This window comes from Protobothrops mucrosquamatus, unplaced genomic scaffold, assembly GCF_001527695.2.
Source record: "Protobothrops mucrosquamatus isolate PMUCROS unplaced genomic scaffold, P.Mucros_1.0 scaffold570, whole genome shotgun sequence".
In the NCBI taxonomy this organism is placed as follows: domain Eukaryota; kingdom Metazoa; phylum Chordata; class Lepidosauria; order Squamata; family Viperidae; genus Protobothrops; species Protobothrops mucrosquamatus.
The window spans coordinates 198,364-222,280 of record NW_015386872.1 but is presented as its reverse complement, the minus strand read 5'-3'; the positions used below and the strand labels follow the sequence as shown (position 1 = coordinate 222,280).

At 61.2% G+C, this 23,917-nt stretch overlaps 4 protein-coding genes across 4 annotated transcripts in view; 2 read left to right on the top strand and 2 right to left on the bottom strand.

Moving 5' to 3' along the window:
- Window positions 1-237: 237 nt before the first annotated feature.
- Window positions 238-5,880, bottom strand: ILK (integrin linked kinase). Its single transcript, XM_015817299.1, has 12 exons — window positions 5,822-5,880; window positions 5,430-5,595; window positions 5,198-5,293; window positions 4,990-5,086; window positions 3,786-3,869; window positions 3,596-3,681; window positions 3,371-3,480; window positions 3,103-3,230; window positions 1,178-1,299; window positions 993-1,092; window positions 758-888; window positions 238-680 (listed from the first exon to the last, which is right to left on the bottom strand). The coding sequence occupies exons 1-12, from the start codon at window positions 5,878-5,880 to the stop codon at window positions 531-533; spliced, it is 1,329 nt and encodes a 442-aa protein (XP_015672785.1). The 3' UTR covers window positions 238-530.
- An 818-nt stretch (window positions 5,881-6,698) lies between these two features.
- Window positions 6,699-8,478, top strand: RRP8 (ribosomal RNA processing 8). The gene is made up of 5 exons (XM_015817297.1): window positions 6,699-7,144; window positions 7,788-7,917; window positions 8,007-8,113; window positions 8,193-8,289; window positions 8,356-8,478. The coding sequence occupies exons 1-5, from the start codon at window positions 6,699-6,701 to the stop codon at window positions 8,470-8,472; spliced, it is 897 nt and encodes a 298-aa protein (XP_015672783.1). The 3' UTR covers window positions 8,473-8,478.
- A 1,038-nt stretch (window positions 8,479-9,516) lies between these two features.
- On the top strand, window positions 9,517-13,358 carry LOC107288668 (F-box/WD repeat-containing protein 7-like). The gene is made up of 10 exons (XM_015817310.1): window positions 9,517-9,599; window positions 9,692-9,830; window positions 10,061-10,195; window positions 10,857-10,980; window positions 11,084-11,220; window positions 11,675-11,788; window positions 11,870-12,051; window positions 12,151-12,376; window positions 12,492-12,702; window positions 13,090-13,358. Exons 1-10 carry the CDS (start codon window positions 9,517-9,519, stop codon window positions 13,356-13,358), a joined length of 1,620 nt encoding a protein of 539 aa, XP_015672796.1.
- Window positions 13,359-13,530: 172 nt separating this feature from the next.
- Window positions 13,531-23,917, bottom strand: part of DNHD1 (dynein heavy chain domain 1) — a 39,675-nt gene continuing 29,288 nt past the window's right edge. Inside the window, 15 exon segments of the mRNA XM_029284402.1 lie at window positions 13,531-13,985; window positions 14,070-14,510; window positions 14,512-14,789; window positions 14,868-15,020; window positions 15,106-15,197; window positions 16,627-16,828; window positions 16,977-17,063; window positions 17,145-17,319; window positions 17,408-18,376; window positions 18,801-18,979; window positions 20,791-21,006; window positions 21,114-21,260; window positions 21,334-21,775; window positions 21,852-22,283; window positions 23,035-23,217. Coding sequence (XP_029140235.1) covers window positions 13,641-13,985; window positions 14,070-14,510; window positions 14,512-14,789; window positions 14,868-15,020; window positions 15,106-15,197; window positions 16,627-16,828; window positions 16,977-17,063; window positions 17,145-17,319; window positions 17,408-18,376; window positions 18,801-18,979; window positions 20,791-21,006; window positions 21,114-21,260; window positions 21,334-21,775; window positions 21,852-22,283; window positions 23,035-23,217 — 4,341 coding nt within the window. The 3' untranslated portion in view covers window positions 13,531-13,640.

Sequence of the window (23,917 nt, the reverse complement as noted above, 5' to 3'; positions counted from 1 at the left end):
TCAACCTCCCCCCCCAGGCAGCCTTTTGTTCTGGGGGGGGGGGCTCTGCCTGGCTGCCGTTTGGCAAGGGGAAAAGATGCCCCTTGCAGACCAGTAGCATCTCTGTGGCCAAAGGATCACGGCCAGAGAGGCCGGACGCTGCTGCCTTTGCAGATGCACTTGCCCGCACTGGTTCAGCGGGCAGCCCTTAATGGCCCGGATCCCCTCCCTGCGGAAGCAGCACAGAAGTCCCTCCTCCTTCAGTGACAGCTGTTTATTTGGGCCACAGGGGACTTCGTCCTGGGCCTGTGTAGAAAATATAAAACCGGTAGCATAGCCAGGTGGGAGTGCTGGGTGATCTTGGCACAAGAGGTGGCCGGAGATGATGCAGGGCGTGAAGGCAGAAGGGAGGGTGCAAGGCTGAGCAGCGCCCTGCCGGAGCCTGCCCTCAGCGGGCAGCCCCTTCATCCGTACCGTGCGCAGGGAGCCCTCCGTGCCGCAGCTCTTCCTGAAGGCACTTAGGGCCGGCCAGGGGCTGCCAGACGGGCCCCTCACTTCTCCTGCATCTTTTCGAGAATAGGGACAATCATGTCAAATTTGGGGCGCTTGGCAGGGTCTTCATTCATGCAGATCTTCATCAGCTTGCAAATATGAGGGGAGATGCCGGGGGGGATGGTGGGCCGCAGCCCCTCCAGGGCAACCTGCAAAGAGACACCAGAACTCGCTGGCACCCGCTGGACAGCCGGGCAAGACCCATTCGTCCTCCCCCAAAGCTCACCTTCATGCCGATCTCCATGTTGGAGAGGTCAGCGAATGGCACTTCCCGGGTCACCAGTTCCCAGAGGAGCACCGCAAAACTCCACATGTCTGCCGAGCGCCGGTTAATCTCCTCGGCCTTCTTCTGTAGAGCTGTGAGGAGAGGGGGAGGGTTGGAGGAGCTGCCTGGGAGAAGCTGTGGAAGGGCTCGGCTGGGGAAGCGGAGAAGCCCTTGCTCCCCCCCCCTCCCCGCTCACCTTCTGGTGCCACCCAAGCTGGGGCATACATCCTGCCCGGACACTGGAAGGAAAACTTCACATCCGCCATGCCGATCCTGGCCGTCATGTCCTCGTCTATCTGTTCTGGGCAAGAGGCGGGTGAGGCTGTGCCCTGAGTCCGCTCTGCCCAGTGTGCCAAACTCCCTCCCTGCCCCCCAACTGACCATGATGCCACGGCTGTTAAGATAGTGGCGCGGGAGGAGCGGTTCCAAGGTGTGCAGGAAGGCCATTCCCCGAGAGACGTCCAGGGCGAATTTCACTGCCTGCGTTTGGTCCACCACAAAGTCTGGAGAGAGAAGGCAGGAGGGGCAGCCCCCCCCCCCCCCCGGGATGTAGAAGGGTCATCTTGGGTGAATAGGAGGTTATGAAATGGAAACTTGGGACCTGCCTTGGAGGCCATCCTGCCCCCCTCCTTACTCAGGGAGGGAGCCAAATTCAGGCAAGGGGACCGCCCCTCCCTCCGGGGTACTGGCTCTGCTGCCAAGCTGCTCTTAAACCCCCCCCCCCTATGTTTTTTCTAAGGGTTTATCAGAACCTGCCTTCCTGTCTCCAATTCAGCGAGCCTGCCCTGCCCGGGGTCAAGAGAGGGAGCAGGGGTGCCCAAGCATCTCCTCTGCAGTGGGACAAAAGCTGAGCCCCACAGGCAGATCCATGGGGCAGATGGGAAAATAAGCACAACACCTTGGGGGACAGAGCCTTTCCCCGTTCTGACTGAGCCTGGAGGAGAACTGATGACCCGAAGCCCCTCTCGGGCAACTCCTGGCCCACTCAGGGCACGGCTCCCAGTCAGAGAGCCTTGGAGCAGCCCAGTCGCCTGGATGCCCCACTCTGGCTGCCAGGAACGCCTCTCGCCCCACGTTCCCATCCGGCCATCATCCCTGGGGAAGACTTGCTCCTTGGACAGCGAGTCCACGGGAAGTGCTCACCCACAGGGGTGGAAAGGAGCCCCTCCTTCCTGCAACGGGCACCTGGGGTGGCAGCCACCCCCGCCGAAGCTTGGCTGAAGGGCAAAATCACGCCCAAAATTAGAACGGGCGAGAGAAAGCAAGCAGGCTCCGTGGGCAAGGGGTGGTGTCAATTCAGGCCTTGGCAGGGGTGTCCCAGCTGTGAATGTGTCCAAGCCACCTTCGGGTCAGTTGCCTATTGGACTTTCTCTTTTAGTGATTTGTTTTGAATTTCCTTCTAGCCTTTTTTACTTCACTTTTTGTAGAGAAGTTGAGCCCACTGCTCTTCCACAGTTCTCTGAGGAATTTCAGGCAAATGGGCATCAAAATCTCACGGTTTTGGCAGCTGTACTTTCACTGTTTTTTTTACTGGCAGCAGTGGAAATACTTTCCAGGAAGCCAACAGGGTCACTTTGCGCCCAGAGAAATTGGGGCTGCTGGTCCAGCGGGATTATTCTCCAGGACTGCAGCGGAGGAAGGAAAAAGGCTACAAGAGACCCAGGCCCAGACCCCCCCAGGAGAGGAACATTCCATTCCCAGAGAGGGGCTGCCCACAGGCCCTCCGAAGACCAGCGCCTCAGAGCAGCCCACTGCAGACGTGCAGTAGATGACCAGGCAGAGGCCGAGGGCTGGGTCAGTCAGTGCGTCACTTTGGATGACTATCTACACTCCCACAAGAGCTCCAAATCCAGCTAACACACACACCCTGCAAGTTGAGTCTTCTCTGGTGCCAATTTGCCTTGACCACCAGGAGATTCTTGGGCAAGGGTAGCATGGAATAAAGCTGGAGTGCTTTGAAGTAAACTCCTCTTCCTGCTTACTTATGCCCGACAGACCTAATTCAAGGGAGGTGCCGGACATTGCCCCCCTCCCCCATGGACAGGGTCAAAGGGATGCTTCAGGATGCCCTGGGACAAGCTAGTTTAATTTGGGGTGGTGGTGCGTGGCATACTTTGACCCAGCTGCTCCTCAGCTTCCGTAAGACACAGCTCAGTTGCAACTCGGGAGTTGTTTCTGTTGTGGGAACGACCTAGTGTGGCGTGGCCAACCGTTTCACGTAGCCGGTCAGTGACTTTGGGGCCTCTGCTACCTCCCCCCTTGTTGGGCTGTAAGGAGCCCCCTCCCCAGCCAGTGGCCAGACTCACTGGTGCCTTCGTGCAGCACGTTGTAAAGGGAGCCGTAGGGCATCCAGTGGGTGATGATGATGGGGTGTGGAGCAGGGGGCGACTGGCAGGCACCCAGCACCGGCAGCACGTTGGGGTGGGAGAAAATCCTGTGGGGAGAGACGGCTCAGGTCAGCTTTGTCACGCCCAAAGGCAGGCCCGGGTGCTGCTTGAGGGCGAGGGGGGCAGGGCAGAGTCTCCCCATTCCTACACACATACACCCTACCCCGTTCAGCTGCTGCTGCCACACCTGAGCTTGGGGTATTCCTCATTGAAGTCCCGGCTCTTCCGGGTTGTCCAGTCGCGGATCTTGAGGACCTTGACGACGATGTCATTCCCCTGCCAGCGCCCCTTCCAGAGCTGCAGGGAAGCAGAGGGGTCAGGGCACCTGGCCGACCCGGCTGAGGCAGGAACGGGGGAGCCCCCTCCCCATCTTTGCCGGGAGAGGGCAGGGCAGGGGAGCTGGAAACAGCACCTCTCCAGACTGGTTTTCGTTGAGTTTGTGGCCCAGGCTCAGCTGCCGGAAGTCAATCCCCGCCAGCTTGTTCAGGGTCCCGTTACCTAGGAAGGAGAAAGGCCCAGGAGAGGGTCAGGACCTTCCAGCTCGGCCCCCAGCTCTGACCCACAAGCCCCGCTTGCCTCCTTCTGGGAAGGCCACCCCTTACGTGGTCGAGTCCGCGTGGTGCCTTTCCAAAACGTGTCTTTGTAGGGGACGCGGGTCAGGCTTTGGCCGGACTTCTCTGCACGCTCTAGAACAGCAGAGGGAGCAGTCAGGGAGGCCGGAGAGCTTGACTCCCCCCCTTCGCTCTTCTGGTCACTCCGTCCATCACCCTTCCCCGAATTTACCCAAGGAAACGGGGGGGGGGGGGGAGCAAACGCAAAGATGGACTGAAAGAGCTCTGGGTTTGGGGGGAACCCAGTTTTTGCCTTAAGACCAAGTGTGAAGGCACCTAGAAGACAAACTCCTGGGACTGGAAGGGACCTCAAAGGTCTTCCAGTCCAACCCCTGCTCAAAGCAGGAGACCTTATAGAAAAACCCCAGTCAAATGGTTATCCAATCTCTTTCTGGAAACCTCCAGCACCCACAGCTCTGGGAGGGAGGTTGCTCCACTGAATAATTGTTCTCTCTGTCAGAAAATTTGTTTCTCACAAACTTCCACCTGTCGCTTCTTGTCCTGCCTTCAGGTGTTTTGGAGAACAAGTCAGACCCTCTTCTCTGTGGTGGCACCTCAAGTACTGGAAGAGAGTTGTCCTTCTCTTCAGTAGGCTCCCTCAATCTTTACTCACTTCATTTTCTATGCTGCCCATCTCTCCTGCAAGGTTCATCGTACTTCCAGACTCCTCATCTTTGTTGCTCTCCTGTGCCTGTTTTCTAGGGCTCAGAATCTTTTTGGTGTCGGGGTGACCAGAACTGGACACAGTTTTTCCTCGTTAGTGCAGTATAAAGTGGTACTAGCACTTCTCTTGACATCATCCCAGGATTGTGTTGGCTATTTTGGCAGCTACAACCCATTGCTGGCTCAACGGTGGTTCACGAGGACACTTAGGTCTCTCTCACAGTGACTACTCCCTAATAAGTGATTTTTATTCAGAATGAATTACTTGATGATTTGCATTTTCAAATGGGCAGAGAAGTGTCTCTCCCAAATTCAGCAATGAAATTCTTAAGAGCTCTACACCAAACTTGGGTTGCCCGAGTTTGGAGCTGACAGCCTGGTGGCCAGCTTCACACAAGGGGCCACAAGGAAAAGAACCACTCTTGGTGCTGGCCGACCAGGCAGGTCCACAGGCTAACTCTGCCCTCCCCACCAAGGAGCAGGAGCGGAAGGAAGGAAGAAGGCGTCAGAGGTCAGCTAGAAGAGGGCGCACCTCTCAGTGTGTCCCGCAGGGGCTCCTTGGCCTTGTCCAGGGGCGTCTCTCCGTATTTGTTGCAGATGCTGACCAGCGCCCCACTGGCTACCAGGTCCTGGCAGCAACAGGGAGGGAAGGTGAGGCAGGGAGACAGCCCCTACTCGCAACCCAACCGACCCGGGGTTACGGCCAGGCTCGGCACAGGCCCCTAGAAGCCCCCACTCACCTCCGCCACCTGCTCTTGGGCCCAGAAACAGGCGTAATGGAGAGGGGTGTTGCCGTGCTCGTTGGCGGCATTGATGTCTGCCTTGAACTGGATCAGCTGCACCGGGAGAGAAGGGAGGATCAGGGCATTGGGACCGCAACAGCTCCCTCCCCCCCCCGGCTTGCCTACACGCCCCTCCCCCCCCCCGGGCAGGGAGCTGCAGCCGCCAGGCAGGGCGCCCCGGGGTCCCCACCTTCTGGACGATGTCGCGGTGCCCGTGGCTGGCGGCCAGGTGCAGGGGGGTGTCGTCTCCCCGGTTCATGACGTTGATGCGGGCGCCGCGCATAACCAGCATGTCCACCACGCTGGAGCGCCCTTCGCGGCAAGCCCAGTGCAGGGGGCTGAAGCCATGGTCGTCCCTGGCAGGGAGGCAGGAAGCGAGGGAAGCGGTCGCGGGAGGAAGGGAGGGAGGCAGCGCCCAGCCACTCCCGCCCGTCCTCCTTCCCTCTTCCGCGGCCAGCGCCAGCGGGCGGCCCTTAAAAGGAGATCGGAGCGGGACAGGGAGGCGCTCCGGCCGTCCCCGGCCCCCGCCTCGCCTCCGCTGGGCCGGGGGTTGCGCGGAGAGCCCGCGGGGCCAGCGCCCACCGAGGAGAGGCCTGGTACAGCCGCCGGCCGGAGCGCCGCCCCGCCGCCGCCGCCGCCATCACCAGGCTCCCCGCTCGCCCGGCTCTCCCCTCCAGGCCCGCCGGCGGCTCAGCAGCTGCGCTCCCAAAAAAGCCGCGCGGCCGGNCTCGGCGCCGGACGTTGCGCGGGTTCCGGCGCCCGCTGAGACGATGCCGGCGCGGAGGTCTCTGGCCGCGGGATCCATCGCCGGACGGGCGTCGCTCCTCTCCCGGCAGCGCTCCCGGGCAGCCCTGCGCCGGCGGCTACGGCCTGGGGCACCGCTAGGCCTCGCAGGCGCTGAGCCGCCGCCGGGCAAGAGCGCTGCGGGCGGCGGGCGGCGCGGACACGAGGCGGCCGAGAGCGCGGGTTGTGCCCCAGTGCCCGGGGAGAAGCGCGGCGGCCGGAGAGTGGCAGGTACCGGAGGTCCCGTCGGCTGCGAGAGCGGCAGCTCCTGCTCAAGCGAGGGCAGCGGATCTCCTCCGCGAAGCGCGCTGCCTGCGGGGCGACCAGCTGCAGGAATCGGTCTGCTGCCCGGAGCCGCGCGGCCATCGGGAGAGCCTCCTCGGGGACCGGGCGCCGCGACACGCTCGGAGGAACCAGGCTGCGCGGCCGGGGATAGCGCTGCCCGGGGGATCCGTCCCGGTTCTGGCGGTAACCAGCGAGCGGGCCGAGCAGACGGGAAGGCGCTTTGCTCTCTTGCCTCAGCCCCGCCTGGAGCCCGCAAGGGGGGTCCGCTCCGGGCCACTCAAAATGAGTTGATCGGCGGAGATCTCTGCTGCGTGCTTGGGCAGGGGTGGCTCTTGTGCACCAGCCTCTGGGTCCACACGGGCCTCATATGAAGCGCTTATGTCTAGGTGAGATGGCAGCGGTGGAGGGCAGCCCGGAGTCCAGCAGTTGGTACGACAGAGCAGCCCCGGGGCTGAGGCAGCAACTGACCAGGAAACAATGGAGAAATCAGCAGAAGAACAAGCGGCGGCAGAAGAACAAATTCAAGGCCTCCAACGGCCAGCCTCTGGCGTCTTCTGAAGCAGAGGAGCCTCCTGATGACCAGGGAAGCCTGACCCCAGATACGGAGGCGCCTAGCAGGCAGACGCCGTCCCTGCGGCAGCGTCTGGAGAGCCGCCTGGATGCTGCTCGCTTCCGCTACATCAACCAGCTGCTGTACACACACTCCAGCCAAGAGGCAGCCCAGCTTTTCCAGGAGGACCCTGAGGCTTTAGCTGTCTACCACCGAGGGTTTGCCCTGCAGGCAGCCCGCTGGCCCGAGCGACCCGTGGAACACTTTGTGCACTACCTTCGCCGCAGGTCAGAGTGAGCTCAGTCCAGTGGGCTGGGGATCCCTGGACTGTCCCAGAGGCCTGCCTGAGGATCTGAGGCTGGAACAAAGCTGATCTGCTTTGAGGCTCTGGCTGCTGTGGCCCATGAGTTCTGGGCCCTGCTCTGGTGCAAGATGTGGATTTTGAAACCACAAGCCTGAACACTACCCTGGCAGTTGGTTTGATCCAATTCTCCTTTGGGGATCAACAAACGTCTTTTCTGGCTGAATTTGCAGCAGCCACCATCTTTTCTGGGTGACTGCTCTGTCCTGCTATTAACAACCTTTTGAAAAATGTTACAAAAAGGCCTGTGCAGCATGCCTGCTGGAACGGCTTCCCCGTGGTTGGGAACAAGTAGAGAACGTAAAGGAGCCTGTGAGAAAAGCAGGTTTATTTGGATACAGGAAAATAATTCTAAGTTGATGAGAGCAACTGCTCTTAATCCAAGCTAAACAATAAGCCTGCTTCGGCCCTGCTTCGGCCCCTCTCCCCTTCCATGTGGCAGGCTTTCCTCCGAGGGTCAGTGCAGGCTTTTGTGCCTCATGCCTCCCCAGGCACAAACTCGGGGCCAGGCTGTGGGGGGCGGGGGGGGGCTGTTCCGCCTGTTCTAACTGGCCCTCTCCTCCCCACAGACCGGCCTCCCTGGTTGTAGCCGACTTTGGCTGTGGGGATTGCACCCTGGCTCGTAGCCTGCCCAACCGGGTGCACTGCTTCGACCTGGCGGCCCTGGACCCGCGGGTGACCGTCTGCGACATGGCCCAGGTAGGCCGGCCAGCCGGCCGGGCTCCCCCCCACTTCCCTCCCGCCTCGCCCCCGCCGCCTGGTCGGACAGGTGTTCTGGTCGCCCGCAGGTGCCGCTAGAGGACGCCTCCGTGGACGTGGCCGTCTTCTGCCTGGCGCTGATGGGCACCAACCTGCACGAGATCCTGCAAGAGGCTCACCGCGTCCTGCGAGCCGGGTAAGCAGCGGGGGGACGGCCGGGGGGGGGGATCCCGAGGCGGCCGGGCGAGCACTCGCGCTCTTTCTCTGCGCCGCAGGGGGACGCTGCTGGTGGCCGAGGTGGCGAGCCGCTTCGCGGACCTCCGGGCCTTCCTGGGGGCGCTGGCCCGGCTGGGCTTCCGGCTGATCTCCAAGGTAAGCGGGACCGGGCCGGGCCTGCCTGCCTGCCCCGGGCCCCACCGACGGCTTCTCCCTCCGCAGGATGTCTCGGGCAGCCACTTCTACAGCTTCGAACTGCGCAAGACCGAGCGGGCGGCGAAGGCGGCGGAGGAGCCGCGCGGACTGGCGCTGCGGCCCTGCCTCTACAAGCGCCGCTGACCAATAAAGGCCCGTCTTGTTTGGCGACTGGCGGCTCTCGTGTGGCTCTCTGGGAAATGTAGGCGGGGCGGGCGGCCCGCGCAGGCGCGCGCGGCGGCGGCCCGGGCGCGGCGGTGGCGATGTCGGGGTCTGGGTCCGGGGGCGGCAGGATAGACGTCAACCGGGCCGGCGCGGCGGAGTTGGAGCGGGCGCTGGTCGGGATCGGGCGCCGCCGAGCGCGAGGCATCGTGCGCAAGAGGGAGGTGAGCGACCGGAGGGCGGCTCGGGGGGGGGCGGCTCTTCCGGGGCGGGGGTCCCGCGGGCGCCCGCCTGACCGTCTCCCGGCCCGCTCAGGAGCTGAGGGGCTTCGCACGCCTGGAGGACCTGCTGCGCGTCAAGGGCATCACCGCCCGGACCCTGGAGCTGAACCGCCAGCGCGTGACCTGCTCGCACCGCCCGGAGACCCCCGACGGCCGCCCGCGACGGCGCCCCGGCCCGGCCGCCCAAGGCTCTCCGCGCGCCGGCAGGGAGGCCGGGGGGACGCGCAGCCTCGCCTGCGCTTCCCCGTCCCCTTCGCAGGATGGCGGCGGCGGAGCGGGAGGACCGCGCGGAGAGGTCTCCGCTGCCCGCAACCCCGGAGGGCCGGAGCGCAGTCCTGAGCGCGGCGGCGGGCCCGGTTCCCCGAGGGGCCGCCGCCAGGAGGAGGAGGAGGAGGAAGAGGAAGAGGAGAGCAGCGACGGCGACGAGGCGGGCGGGGACGGCTACTTCTACTACACGGTGGACGAGCGCTGGATCGATTACGTGGAGCGGACGGAGGGCGGGGGGCTCCTCCAGCACTCCCGGCCCAAGGTAGGGAAGGCGAGGCCGGGGCTGCGGGGAGGCGCAGTAGGCTTCCGCCCTCCGAATGCGGGGACGCCCAGCCGGCCTTTGGGGTTTTGCAGCGTTGCAGACCCGGCAGGAGCTTGATTTGGTGGGCGGCGGGGCGGAGCCTGCTTGCTTTGGTCGGGATCTTCCGTTTACGCAGCTGGCTCGGGCTGCTGATGCCCTGGTCTCTCCCGGTTGCAGATGAAGCGCAAGTCAGAGGGCGGGCCCGAGGGCAGAGCCCAGTCCCCGGGGAAGAAGCTCTGCAAACGTTCCGAGCGGGGCAGGTAAGGCCCCTGGGGGTGCGCGCGTGTGTGTGGCTGGGGGAGGCAGACAGGAGTTGGGGCGCTTGCTAGGGATGACTTCGCTCTGTCCTCAGGATGCTGGGTCCTTGCATCGCCCGGCCTGTGGCCACTTTTGGGGATCTTCGGAATGCCAAGGCTAGCCAGGCACGCTGCCGGCATGTCCCCCCTGTGGCTCCGCCCCCTGAGCTGCAGGACTGGTTGCGCACTTTCCAGGTGAGTGGTGGGGAGGCTGAGGGCTTCTAGCAAGAGATCTTGGGTTTGGGGAGGGTGGGCTTTGGGGGTTGCAGCCCTTGGCTGTTGGGGGTCCGTTTTCTTCCTATGGGATGTTTGCAGAATGTGCTGTAGGTGCAATGAGCGTTAAACATTTTTAGCTGGACAAGTAAAGAGAACGAGCTGCTTCGTTCTTTTTCTATTCTGTGCATCCTCCTTTGGTTTCCTGCCAGCACTGGAGTGGCCCGGAGAAGCTGCTGGCCCTGGATGAGCTCATTGACCGCTGTGAGCCCCCCCAGATTAAGCACATGATGCAAGTGATTGAGCCCCAGTTCCAGCGTGACTTCATCTCGCTTCTGCCAAAGGAGGTGGGTGGCCTGTTTGGAAGGAGGTCTCGCACAGTGCCAGGTGTGATGTAGTTGAGACGGGGCTGCTTGGTACAATACTTTTTACAGAAGTCTAAACGTGAATGATGTTGTTAGAGAGCGTCAGGCAGTTCCACTGAAAGAAGAGAGCGAGAACATAACTAGAAAAAGAGTCACGTCCGAGGAGAGCCGACAGTGGAGCTTTGGTTGTGCTACACATACAACGGGCACAAAGAAATCAGAGGGCTTGTGAGGCGGAGCCTGAACATGGCAAAACCCGAATGACCCTAACAAAGGTCAAAGGGAACGTGTATTAGAAGCCAGTGGGCTGAGGCGCTGTGGGCAGGTCCAGGTAGAAGGCTGGGCTCTGATGCTGGCCAGGTCCTGGGGCACGCAGCAGGTCGTAAGACCTTCAGAGGGCGTGGGCAAATCTTCCCAACTTTGCAGAGCCACCTGGAAAGGTCGCCAGAGAAGAGACGTGGGGATGCTCCCTGTCCCTGCTCTTGAGCAGTTGTGGCTATTGGCACGGCAGCCAGATGGACAGTAGTCCTGTTCCAAGGAGGGAGGAAGCTGCCTGGTGGGCCCCAGGTGGCACACGGCCTGAGTGCATCGGCTGGGCTTTCATTGAACAGCCCCCAAGCCCCAGCTCTTCCTCCTCTTCCAGCTGGCTCTCTATGTCCTCTCCTTCCTGGAGCCTCGGGACCTGCTCCGAGCTGCGCAGACGTGTCGCTACTGGCGCATTTTAGCCGAAGACAACTTGCTGTGGCGGGAGAAGTGCCGCGATGGAGGTGAGGCCCAGCTTCCCCCTTGCTTTGCCCAGTTGTTGGCAGGGTGGGCTCCCCTGGCCATCCTTGCCCTGACCAGGCCCCCCCCCCCGGTCCCTCTGTGCAGGTATTGAGGAGCCGCTGAGCCTGCGTAAGCGTCGGCTGCTGAGCCCAGGCTTCATGTACAGCCCTTGGAAGTTGGCCTTTCTGCGGCAGCATCGCATTGATATGAACTGGCGCAATGGAGATGCCCGGCCCCCCAAGGTATGCTGAGTCCCCACCTCCAAGATTGCTTTCATCCGGCAGCCAGGTGTCCATCTTGCTCGCCCTAAATGTAGACTGGGGGAGTGTGAAGGTTGAGGGGGCGGGACGGCCAGCGACTGCGAGGGGAGGGCCTTGCCTGTGTCTGCAGCAACCACAGCAGGAAGGTGGTGTCTGAACTGGTCTCGGTGCCCCCTGCATGCTCAGGAAGAGGAGCTGCCAATGAGGGGGATTCAGAAATGGGGCAGTTGAAGAGAGGAGCGTTGATTGCTCACACGTGGATCTCATTCATCCACATTTAAGGATTGGAAGCCCAGCTGGTGGCTCCGTGGTCACGGCTATTGATCCTGGGGCTTGCTCCAAGCTGGAAAGTTTAAAGTGAGCTCTCCTCACTTGTGGATGAAGCCTCTCCATTGTTGGGGCTGCAGCTCACTTGTTCCTTCTGTGCCCGGAGCAGGTCCTCAAAGGTCACGATGACCACGTCATCACCTGCCTCCAGTTCTGTGGCAACCGCATTGTCAGTGGCTCCGATGACAACACGCTCAAGGTTTGGTCAGCCATCACTGGTGAGGTGAGCCCCGGTTCAGCTTCTGTGGCGGTGACGGCTTTCTTGGCCCCGCCCGGCCCTTCTGAAGTCCTGCTTCTCCCGCAGTGTGTGCAGACTCTGGTGGGACACACTGGTGGCGTTTGGTCCTCCCAGATGAGGGACAATATCATCATCAGTGGCTCTACAGACCGGACTTTGAAAGTGTGGAACGCAGACACTGGCGAATGTGTGCATACTCTCTACGGTCACACCTCGACTGTGCGCTGTATGCATCTCCATGACACCAGGTAGAGGAGCCTGGAGTAGGATAGGGGTGTTTGGAAAGCTGGCTGGGGTTTCCTGTGGTGTCAGACAGGACGCTGAGGCTACTTCCCTTCCCTTGGCAGGGTGGTGAGTGGCTCTCGGGACGCCACTCTCCGTCTTTGGGATATAGAGACTGGGCAGTGCCTCCATGTGCTAATGGGACATGTGGCTGCTGTGCGTTGTGTCCAGTACGATGGGCATAAGGTGGTGAGCGGTGCCTACGACTACACGGTGAAAGTCTGGGATCCGGAGACAGAGAGCTGCACCCACACTTTGCAAGGCCACACCAACCGGGTCTACTCCCTGCAGGTGAGGCTCTCCTTCCGTGTGGGGGAGCTGGAAGGGGCTTGCGGGGGGCTATCCAGCCCAGCCCAGCCCTCCAGAGCTGCTCATTTGCAACGTTTTGTCTCTTACCGTTGTGCAGTTTGACGGCACCCACATTGTGAGTGGCTCCCTTGACACCTCAATCCGTGTATGGGATGCCGAGAGCGGCAACTGCTTGCACACCCTGATGGGGCACCAGTCCCTCACCAGCGGCATGGAGTTGCGGGACAACATCCTCGTCTCTGGCAATGCTGACTCCACTGTGAAAATTTGGGATATCAAGACGGGGCAGTGCTTGCAAACTCTCCAAGGTGAGTGTGGCAGGGGGCAGAGACTGGCAGAGCAAGGGTCTCTGGCCTCCTGAAGTGCGACAGTGAGCTCTGCCGCTATTGGCCCCCAGGGGTAGAACTCTGGATGTAGGAAGCCAGCTCTCGTGTGCAGCGTCCAATGTGACGGAAGGCGCGCCCCAGAGCCGGGCACGGTGATGGCCTTTCGGCCAGGCTGCTTTTGGGGAACTGCCAGGGCCGCATCTGGCTGCATCGGCTGTTGCTCTCGCAAAGGGATGGCTGCATCCCATGCCTGGAAGCAGCTTCCGACTGTTGGGCATGGGGCAAGTGGGGCCATGGGGAGGGTTGGTTTCACTTGGAAGGGGCGACACGTGCACAGTCCCCCCTTCCCACCTCCCCTCCTCTTCGCAGGACCCAGTAAGCACCAGAGCGCAGTCACCTGCCTCCAGTTCAGTTCCAAGTTTGTCGTGACCAGCTCAGACGATGGCACAGTCAAGCTGTGGGATCTCAAGACGGGGGAATTTGTGCGCAACCTGGTTGCCCTGGAAAGTGGGGGCAGCGGAGGGGTCGTCTGGCGCATCCGTGCCTCCAACACCAAACTCGTGTGTGCTGTTGGCAGCCGCAATGGCACCGAAGAAACCAAGCTGCTGGTGCTGGACTTTGACGTGGACCTGAAATGAGGGGCTGGACTGTTTGGGGAGCCTGCAGGCCGGGTGGCCCCGCCAGGGGGTGGGTGGGTGGGGGTGCGTGTGGGGGTGCGTCCAAGGTCATCTTATTTATAACTGAGGCAGTGGGACCTCCCTGGCTGGCAAAGCGGCAGAGCACCGGGGACTGTTTTGTACACACAATATATGGTTTTATTTCTGTAGTTATGGTGACAATTTCTCTGTGTACCAGGAGGAAGGGTTAGGACAGCTTGACCCTCAGGGGTTTCCCCATGCTTCGAACCTTGTGGTGGCCTCTCACCGCAGAACACTGATGGCGTGAACCCGTTGCTGGGTGCACTGCTCAGGAGACATCTTGGAAGGGAGAGCCAGGTACATGATGACCCGCTGACTGCAGAGGTCCAGGGCTGCCTGGGGGGTCCCCAAGTACACAGGGCATTGGTACTTGCGGGGGACAGAGGCTGCCGTCCAGGGCTCCCGGCTGGCTTGCACCCAAACCGGAGGCAGCTGGCAGGCTTGTGCCGAGAGGCTCTCCTGGAGGTGGCCGCTGTGGGTGTTCCAGGCAGCGTGGTAGACCTCCAGGCCACCCAGGTAGACGCCCTTCTCGGGGGCACTGTCGGGGGGCAGCAGGCTGGGCAACACCTGCAAAACCAAAGAGGGGTTCACAGCCAAGGGCCTGGGCCTACACACACACACACACACACCACCCATAGCGGCTACCCTCACCTGCTGGTCCAGGTGGAAGCTCTCCAGCTCTTGTTTCTCCGGCCGGGCCTTCTCTTGGAGCAGGGCCAGGAAGAGGCGCTGCGGCTGCTGGAAGGCTGCCAGCTGGTAGCAGACCACCGGCTCCCCCCCAATGGACTGCAGGTAGCGGCACAGAAGCTCGCTCCGCCGCTGGAGCGTCCCCAGCTAGTCCTGCAAGGGCTCGGGGCCGGTGGGCACGTAGGGCAGCCAGTGGCGGGGCAGCTGCTGCCGCTGCAAGGCCTGGAGGAGGGCGGTGCAGCGGGGGGAGGAACAGGGCAGCCCCTGCAGGCACTCCTGGGCGCAGGCAAGGTCCCTGCCCACCTGCTCTAGCAGAGCCAGGAAGGCACCCGCCTCCTCCAGCAGGAAGCGCTGCAGGGGGCGGGGCTTGGGGCGGGGCTGCCCGTGGGGGGGGGCGCCCTCGGGCTCCCACCTCCCAGCCGCATTGTGCCAGCTGCTCCTGCAGCTCCTGCACCACCTCCAGGCCTCGCTTGGCCAGCTGCTCCAGTGTGTTCGGGAGCTGGGGGATCCGGCGAGGCCAAAGGTCCTGGGACGCCTTCAGAGCCGAGAGCAGGTCTTGGCTGCGGCTGGCCAGCATTTGGGGCTGCAGGCTATCGCACAGCCCTACCCAGGCAGGGTCCGTGGGGCTGGGCAGCTGCTGCATCCGGCCCTGGGTCGCTGCCGAGGCCTCGTCTTCGAAGAGCCCTTGCGGGGGAGACAGGGCGGATCAGGGCCGAGCCAGTCTGCCTTCTGCCGGTGAGGCTCTGCACGGACGCTTCTTACCTGGGCTTGTGTGGCCGATGACCGCAGCGAGGAGCCTCTGAAGGCCGGAGCCAGGCAGCGGGTGGGAAGCAGGGGCCAAGCACTGCCGGCACAAGCTCTCCACTGCCTGCGCATCCCCCTCATCCAGGACGTGGCCTCCGTAGAGGATGGTCCCTGTGGGGACAGAGAGGGAAGGTGCAGCCCCTCCCTTGGTGTGGGCGGGCTGGGCTGGCAGACCTCAAAGGGGGCTTCTTCCTACCTGCCAGCTGCAGCTGTGCTTCCTCCGAGGAGCCTGCCATCCGACTCAGCCTCTCCAGAGCCTTGAGGCCCGCCAGGACCTCCCCGTGACTCCTGGCGGGACAGAACAGCAGGGACCCTGGCAATGCTAGGCGGTTGAGGGGGAAGGGGAGGCGGGGGCAGCACCGAAGGACCCTTGGGGTGTGGGAGGAGATCCCTGCCGGGCCTTCCTCCTCTAGGGAAGTGGCCGTGGGGCTCTTGGAGATGGGTGGGCGTCACCCATGAGAGATTTGCGCATGGAGCTTAGAGACGGTATCTGAGCTGCGGGGGGGGAGGGGGGCTTTGAAAAACTGGTGGAAGTGCGGAGCAGACACCGTGGAGCCCAGGGTTTTGGTGCAGTGGCCGATCCAGAGCCAGGCCCAGCTGCTCTGGTGCCTCTTCCCCCCACTCTGTGCTCCTGCCTGGAGCCAGCGCTGGCTGCAGCATCCCTGGCTTTGCACCCCAAGGTGTCCACCCAATCGGCCTCCTTGGCCCCGGAGGTGAACTCCGGGGATGTCAGCTTCTATGGAGCTACTTCAGCTCTGCAGCTGGAGGGTCATTAAAGCTCCCTGCTCGGTCCCTTCTCCCCTCCCCTCCCCTCCGGCTGCTCCAGGTGGGCTGGGGGGCCACGTAGTGGAAACAGCACTATGAAAATAACGACAGAGGCCAGTGAGGCGAAGGGAATTAGACAGGATTGAACAGTGGTTGAAACAGTTAATTTAAAGGGATTTTGAAGGATGTTGGGAACCCCAACTGGGACCGGTCATTAAATGAAGCGGTGGCTAATTGAAACCACAGCTGTCCTTTGTTGACCTTGTTTCAACCTTTCTTTCTGCAAAGGTCGTACATGTGAGAATTGCTTGCAAAGTTATTTTTTGATTGCCGTTGTAACTAAGCAGTCACTAAACGAGACATGAGCACTACCTGTAGCGTAGCTAAAAAGGGGTTGGATGTTCTAGTGCAGTTTTCCTCTGTCATCTGCAGAAGCCTGCAGTTCTGTGAGGATTTGAGGGGAGTCTATGGGAGACTAAGGAGAACAAAGTTCACGTGAACCCAGCCGAGGGGGTCAGGAGCCCCACCCCTCCCGGGCCCATCCCTCGGGCAGGAGGACTTGCAGGAGCCTTTTGTTTTAACCAGCCAGTGCCAAAAGCGTCCAGGGCAGAGGCTGACAGATTGAGGGCCACTGAGTGAATCTGGAGGGCCCCCCCCCTCTGCCTGGCTTCCCTCAGGTTACAAATTACAGACTTTTTAAAAAGTATCATTCTGGGCGGGACCAAAGCCATTCTGCGTGCAACCTCAGACTGAGTGGGTCTGCGAGATGCTACCAGCCCCCCCCCCCCGCCCATCCTCCTACCACAGGGATGCAAAGGCCCAGCTGCTCCTGGGGCCGCCCTGAACCACCAGAGCTGTGGTCTTCCAGCCACCTGGCAGGCGGGAGAATCCCGTCCACATCTCCGTCACCATTCCTACTCCGAAAGCTCTCTGGGTGGCCCCCCCGACTCACCAGAGGTAGGATGCGGCCTGGGTCCACCGGGCGTAGTTCTGCCGGTACAGCAGGACCCCATGGAGGACGAGCAGCGAGAGCCGTTTCTCCGTGTCCAGGTTCTGGACCTGTCCCTGCAGCCACTGGTGAGTATGGGCCAGGATGCCTTTCAGCTCCAGGGGCATCTCGCAGAAAAGGGTGATGGCGCTGCGGTGCACGGGTCCTGGGCACGCAGGGGAAGAGAGGGACTGGTGGGGCAGGGGATCAGCCAGGGCACTCGGCCCCTCACCCTCTCGTGGTTCACATCCTTTCTCCTTTCTTCTCGGGGTGGGAGCCCCTCCTGCTCGGCCTCTCCAGGAGAACAGCCGTACCTGGCACAGAGTCGGTGGCATTGAGCGTCGTGATGAGCCACAGCCGGAACTTGGGGTGGATCTCCAGGGGGCCCCCTTTGCTCACTCCTGCAGTGGGAAAGAAGGAGTAACGAAGGGTCCTCCCATACTCGCCGGAAACGGACTTCCCCAGCGCCTCCTGCCTCTGACCTGCCGGAGTGGTCAGCACCAGGTCCAGCTGCTGCAGGACTTCAGGATCCCAACGGCTCAGCAGCTGGCAGTTGTCCAGAACCAGCCACTTCCCCTTCCTGGTGCAAAAGGGCAGCGTTCGCTGGACACGCCGGGAGGCATCTGGGGTACCAAAGGAGATGACGACCACTCTTCCCTGTAGGGCAGAGCTGCCAGTGAGGGGTCTGGAGACCCCTTCCAGTCTGCCCGCCTCGTCCCTCTCTTTCCTGCCAGGCCCCACTCACCCTCCGTCCCCGCTGGGCTGCCATCTGCTGGATCCAGAGCAGAGGATGTGTAAAGGAAGCCTGCGATCCGGCCGGGGCCGTGACGAAGATGACCGGCTTGTTGGCGCGGCTATAGGAGTAGGGACTGACAGCTGCCATTTTTTCGGTGAAGGACCAACCCAGCAAGCAGGTGGTGAGATCGGAAATCACCTGGCACATGGCGCTGGGGCACAGAATGCGCCAAAGGATGGCACGCTGGAAAGGGCTGAGATGCGCGTGGCTGGGGCACAGAGCCGGCCCCACCACCGTGGAGGGCAGGGAGAAGTACTCCTGCCACTGGACCGCCTTCTCGGCCAGAGAAGCCAGCAGTCCGTGGAAGCCAGGAAGGTTCTCCAGCAAGGCGCACTCCTCCCAGGCCTCCGCACTCACCCAGCTGGGGCAGACCGGGCCGGGCCCCAGGGGCAGGAGCAGGGCCTTGGCAGCCGGGTCTCGCAGGCCCTGGGTGAAGGCCAGCCACTCCAGAGGGCTGACGTCCCCCGCCACTCGCAGCATAGTCACGGCTCCCAGGAAGAAGTAGAGTGGGCGGTGAGCCTCCCGCAGGCAGGGCAGGGCCTGGGTGAGCAGCTGCCAGAGCACCATCCTGCTGAGCTCCAGCAGCCGGGCCTCCAGGGACTCCTGCTTGCTGGCCTCCTGGCGCTTGGCCGAGATCAGGGCTTGCCGCACACGGCCAATGCAGAACTCGGTGGGGAAGCGGTAGAGCGGGTGCAGGCGGCCCACCTCCTGCAGCAGCACGTGCAGCCCCACCGCCAGGCAGGCCACCGGCCGATACCTGCCACACAGCGTGGCCTGGTCCTGGTGCTGGGAGACCATGTGCCTGTGCGTGGCGTGCAGCGCTTGAATCTGGGTCTGGAGGAGCCGCACAATCGGCATGAAGTTCTCCTCCTCCAAGAGTGACCGCTGTGGCTGCGAAATCAGGTCCATCAGCTCCTCCTGCAGGGAAGGCGGGCAGAATGGGGAAAAGGACGTCGTGGCGTTGGCCCAAAGGACTGACCAGGCTGGACCCCAGACCAGATGGGGCTGGCCCCTTCCTTGCCATAGGGTGGGATTATGAAGCGTCCTTCCTCCATGGCGCCCGCCCCTACCTTGGGTGGGCTCTAGCTCTGTTCCCCCCACCCAGCCTTCCAGACGGCCAAGAGCTGCTCTTCCTTCCCCTAGGCGCTGGGCTGGAGATGCCCCGGAGCCTCTGGCTGGCGCATCCTAGCCGGGGAGTGGGGGGGGGAAGTTGACTGAGGTGCAGGCTGAGAAGGTGGCCTTGTGGCTTCAGGGTTGTGTTGAGCCACCCAGCCAGCAGGCGCTGTGCTCGAAGAAGGGCAGCCCTACAAGTAGTCCTAAATAGGTGCATCCCAGGAATCACCTCAGTGGCCTCCAGCTTGCCTTCCAGCTGCAGGATCCCAAGATACAAGACCTGCTGGTTCTTCAGGATCTCCGGGCGCTCCACGTGCAGCACTTCGCTCAGTAGCTGCTCCTCCAGGGCCTCCTGGCTGAGGCTGAGGTCGATGACGTTCAGCCTCTTCAGCAGCGAGTGGTCGGCCTCTGCCAAGGGCAAGAGGAGGACGGGAGGGGTCGCCTACCAGTCCCCCACTCCCCTCCCTCTCCTGGGCACTGTCGGTCTTGGGGCCTCCTTCACCTCTTTCTTCAGAATTTTCCAATTCTCCTTCAGAATTTCCATTCATGGAAGATTTCCGACTTTCCCCCCAGTTTATTCAAGAAATTCTCTTGAAAAGTTGAAATGTCCTGCCTGCTGGAAGCCACTTTTCCTCAGGTGTTTTCCCCCCCCCCATCCCTCCCCCTTCACCCTCTCTCGGTCCCAGGCTTTCCAGCCCACCTTCTTGAAAAGCAAGCGGTCCACATGGTCCACTGGATCGCCCACTTGCTGTGTAGAGTTTGATTCGCAGCTGATGTTCAGGGAGCTGAAATCCCCCCTCGCCCCCCCCCCCCGGTTTCTTGGATGCCTGCCAGATATTTGCAAAAATGCCTCCTTGTTTCCGTTTCCTTTAATATCCACCCAGATGCTTTTGAGAGAAGCTATCACCAAATTCCATCCTGGGCGGATGATCATTCTGGATTGATCGTTCTTAATATCGTATCATTCTTGATTTTACATGAACCCCCTGGTCTCTTTTGGGTGGGTGTGTGTGTGAGTGTGTGTGTGGCGGGGACTGTTCTGGTTTTTCTTAAATAAATTATACCTTTCCAGTACAGGTAGTCCTCGAGTTACGAGAGTAATGGAGTCTGCCCATTCCACTCGAACGAGATCTTGCCCTTGCTCGTTGAGACACAGGTGGGCTCGTTAAGTGAGCATGCGGTATCTCAGGATGGGGAAGGCTAGGGAGGACCTAGTGATGGAACAGGCCCCCAACGCCTTCCCGACCCACTAAGACACCTCATGCTTCCCCCTCCCTTCCTGCTGCGACGGACTCACTTTGAAAAGATCCATCTCGTCTCTGTCGCGGTTCCTGCTGCCGCCCAGACCTGACTGCGGGTGACGCTTTGGACTTCCAGTGGCCCGATCCGGGTGCCGGATGCCTTCTCCAGGCCGCTGCTGCCCGGAAACGAGCCGCCGGAGGGCCACGGAAGCATCCCCTGGCCTCGGTTCCATTCTCTGTTGCAGAGAACAGAGGCCTAAAGTACCATGAGATCACGTGAGATCAGTAGAGAGAGATCTCGCCCCACTGATCTTGCGTGAACTTGCATTACTTTAGGCCTCCATTGTCTGCGAACGCACCGAAGGCCTGGAGCAGCCAAGAAAGCGAAGGATCTCGATCTTCACAAGGTGAATATTGAAAGCCTGGCACCTGGGGAGACCCGGGGCGGGGGTGGGGAGGGAGGGAGAGAGTAACCAGGGCGAATGTTACAGTGCCACTGCGGTCGCTCGTAAGGGTGAACGACTGCTGTGCTGCTGCAATATTCATAATTTTGGGACTTGCTTATAAGCACTAGGGGGCACTTATCGCGTAACTTCGAACGAGCGTTAAGTGAACACTCGTAACTCGGGGATTACCTGTCGTGTATTTCTATACCTCTGCAGTGGAAAGACAGACTCCCCTTTGGGGGGAGGGCAGAGCGCTTCCCCCCCCCTTTGCAGAATCCTCCTCATGATGAGCTGAACCTCATGCCCACCACCCATATAGTGGCCCAACTCACAAATGTGACTCTGGGCAGCGTACAATAAAAACAAGCTATTAAAAACATTAAAAATTATTCCATAATAGAAACATATACAGTAGGACAATCCTTTACACAACCATCCTGCCCCCCCCCCCCCGCGCCTTCTCATCCCTACCCTAAACCTGCCCATATCCCATGACAGCAATTTGGGCGATCTGGGTCTACTTCTTTCCTACCTGCAGCCAAGGATTTAAGAGGCAGCTCGGTGCACAGGTACAGGGAGAAAGAAGGTGGGATGGGCAGGTGCTCGGCTTCCACTCCATCTTCCTCGGAGGCAGGGAAGAAAATTTTGCCCTCCGGGCAACTCCAAAAGGATTCCTTCTCCATCAACTGCTGGAGGGCCGAGCACCAGGGAACGTCCTTCTCAAAGTCCGTCAGCAGCATGGGGTTGCCTGGGAGAAGACCCCGCCGCTCAGGGCTGCCCTCCCTCTCCGCCTCTGCCGAGCTTGCCCCGCGGGCCATGGGGCCAGCCACAAACCTTGCCCCAGATCTCGCTCACCAAACCTGACGGCGTCCTTGAGGCTTTGCTCGAGGTCAGGGCTGGTCAGGGACAGGATTTCCAGGTTGTCCTCGGGGATCTCCTCGCTGACCCCTTGCTCCACTAAGTCCGGCACGAGGTCACACAGGGCCTGGGCCTGGGACTCCTCTGCAAGGAAGGGGCTGATGAGAGCCGATCCCAGGGAGGACGTGCCCGGCAGCCGCTCCCCTCCTTCGCTCACCCTCTTCCAGAGAGGAAGTCAGCAGCAGCCAGGTCTGGGCCTGCCTGTCCGGGTCCACCAGGAGAGGCCACCGGTGGGCCCGCAGGTGGACACAGGAATGAACGATCATGGCAGCGAGGCGGCTCTCGGCATCCTTCGGCTTGTGGAGCCGATCCCAGAGGCGCTGCTGCTGAGCTGAGCTGAGCACCGAGGCCACGTTCAGCGGGTTCTGGAACGGGAGCAGCGGGGGGCCAGAGGGGGCCTGGCCTGGGCAGGGCAATTCCTTCTGCAGGAGCCAGCTGACGTCACAGGGGCTCAGGAGAACCTGGGACCCTTCGCACACAGCCTGCCACTTCTCCAGCAGCTCCTTTCGCCGCAGTGGGGAGAAGGGACCCAGGTACGAGATGACAGCTGAGCAGAGAAGGGCATCGCCATGCACCGTGCTCTGCTGGCACTCCAGATCCTGGGAGGAAAGAAGAGAGGCTAGAAGGCAGCAGCCCTTCCCAGGAGAAGGAAGGGCCTCCGGCCTCAGCTGTTACCTTGGCCACGGCTGTCCAGCTGGCCAGGTGCTCGGCCACAGAGCTCTCTACAGTGCTGGCCTCTTCTTTAGCCTGCAAGGACTGCGTGAGCTGCTGAAGCAGCTTCTCCTGGTGCTCCTGCTTCTGCCTCAGCTCCCGGATGCGGGTCTGGGTGGTGTCCCGCAGGAACTCTGAGTGAAGGCGCCGGTCGCCCAGATTGACTTTCTCCGCATTGATTTGCTCCTCGCAGGACTGCAGCTGCAGCATGGCCGGCTGCCACTCACGCAGCGCCCACTGGTACCAGTAAATGGAGCAGATCCATTGATAAAGAGTTGCAGCCGCCTGGCTGGCATTCTGGATGGCAGCCATAGACAAACCCTTATGGCAGACCACTTGGCCCAGCGCCTGGAAGAGCTCCATGCTGAGAGTCTCCTTGGGGTAGAAGATCAGGTCCTGGAAGGGAGAGAAGGTATGGCCTTTCTTCCAGGCCTCCTGGGCCCTTCCAAATTTACAAAGGAGGCGAGCACGGCAAGCCTCTGACCCTTTCCAACAGGACAGAAGGACAGAGTGGCCTCAATGCTCCCATGGCCCTGCCTGGCTGAAGCCATCGTTGTCGTTCGAAGTTGCCACTTAGATTGGGGGGGGGGAAGGGGGAAAGGAAAACAAAAGTATTGCTAGACAAAACACACAGCAGTCCCGTGGGAACCAGGGTCATTCCTGCAGGTGCTGGAAGGGGGAGCGAAACTGAATTGAGGAGCCCGCCAATTGCTTTCATTGGGTCCTATGATCTACAGCGTAGCAGAGGGGAGGGAACTGTTACTTTTAGTTGCACTGAATCTCTAGGGAAATTTCAGAGTTGGTTTTGCTTTTGACCGTGCTGATATTATGTATCCAATAAACATGTGCTTTGAGGAAACTTCAAGCCTCGGAGTTCTGATTTATTTGGTTTCATTAGTCAGAACCTTGACAGCAATATTTTTCCAAACATCAGCCACCTCTGGACCAAGAAGGGCAAAGCTGGACTCCCCCTTAACCAGGAAGGGAGGAAGGAAGGAAGGAAGGAAGGAAGGAAGGAAGGAAGGAAGGAAGGAAGGAAGGAAGGAAGGAAGGAAGGCAGGCAGGCAGGCAGGCAGGCAGGCAGGCAGGCAGCTTACAGGATCAGCCAGGGTGGGAGGGAAAGGGGGGGTCCTGGAGGGGGTCTCACCTGGTAGAAATCCTCCCTGCTGAGCAGAAGCTTGGCGCTCTCCCACCCGGGTTCCACCTGGAACATCAGGCAGAGGGGGTCGGTCACCTGGACCACCAAAGTCGGGGGTTGCCGGTAGCTCCGCAGTTCCTCGATGTCCTGCACTCGGAGGGCGGCCAGTGCAGCCTTGTAGTCCTGGCTCACCTGAAATGAAGCAGGTGGCTGGGCAGACCCTCACTCTGCCCTATACAGGTCAGATGCCCCCTCCCCCTCCCCGGAGAGAGCTTGGCTTAGGTGATTTCCAAATGGCAAATGCTCTTCCTGGGTGCTGCCAGAGGGAACTCTGTCATGGATGGGACCCCCCTGCCAGCCCTGATAGGAGAGCTGGATGCAATGTGGGGGGGGCAGTGGCTCCAGTATCCTGTTGCTGTGCCTTCTGGGGCCTTACGGGTCATTCCCAGCACTTTGAAGTGAACCCAGGAGCACCGATAGCTAATGCAGCTGGCAGAGCACAGGTGTAAGGTGCCTGGATTGAGGAATGCCCAGAATTGTACCAGCTGCAGCTTCCAGAGGCTCCCCAGGAAGGACAGCCCCCAGGAAGACGTCTGTGGCCTTGCTTAATTTGCCAGGGGAAGAAAAGCCCAATTGGGGATCACCAGCATACTCTAGACTGGCACAAGACAATCTCACAGGAAGTGGCTGGCCCCTGCTCCCTTGGGAGCACCAGATCCAGTGTGTGATCGCCGTCCTGCAGGAGACTCCGGGTGGTTTGGCCTTGGCCGTGGCTGCTGTGGGAGCCAGGATCACCTGGGCCATCTCAAGCCCCTCTCAGAAAAAGCAGATTGAAAGTCCCCCAGGACCACCAGTCTGGAAATCCCACCAGGACTTCAGGCAGGGAGGGCGC

Coding starts and splice junctions, on each gene's coding strand:
- ILK (XM_015817299.1), bottom strand. CDS start 5,880: ATGGCGGCGGCGGCGGCGGGGCGGCGCTCCGGCCGGCGGCTGTACCAG. Junction 1,300..3,102: donor CGTGCTGCACGAAGGCACCA/GTGAGTCTGGCC, acceptor TTCTCTCTCCAG/ACTTTGTGGTGGACCAAACG. Junction 889..992: donor AGCTTGGGTGGCACCAGAAG/GTGAGCGGGGAG, acceptor CTCTCCTCACAG/CTCTACAGAAGAAGGCCGAG.
- RRP8 (XM_015817297.1), top strand. CDS start 6,699: ATGGCAGCGGTGGAGGGCAGCCCGGAGTCCAGCAGTTGGTACGACAGA. Junction 7,145..7,787: donor GTGCACTACCTTCGCCGCAG/GTCAGAGTGAGC, acceptor TCCTCCCCACAG/ACCGGCCTCCCTGGTTGTAG. Junction 8,290..8,355: donor GCTTCCGGCTGATCTCCAAG/GTAAGCGGGACC, acceptor CTCCCTCCGCAG/GATGTCTCGGGCAGCCACTT.
- LOC107288668 (XM_015817310.1), top strand. CDS start 9,517: ATGAAGCGCAAGTCAGAGGGCGGGCCCGAGGGCAGAGCCCAGTCCCCG. Junction 10,981..11,083: donor GGAGAAGTGCCGCGATGGAG/GTGAGGCCCAGC, acceptor CCCTCTGTGCAG/GTATTGAGGAGCCGCTGAGC. Junction 12,377..12,491: donor ACCGGGTCTACTCCCTGCAG/GTGAGGCTCTCC, acceptor ACCGTTGTGCAG/TTTGACGGCACCCACATTGT.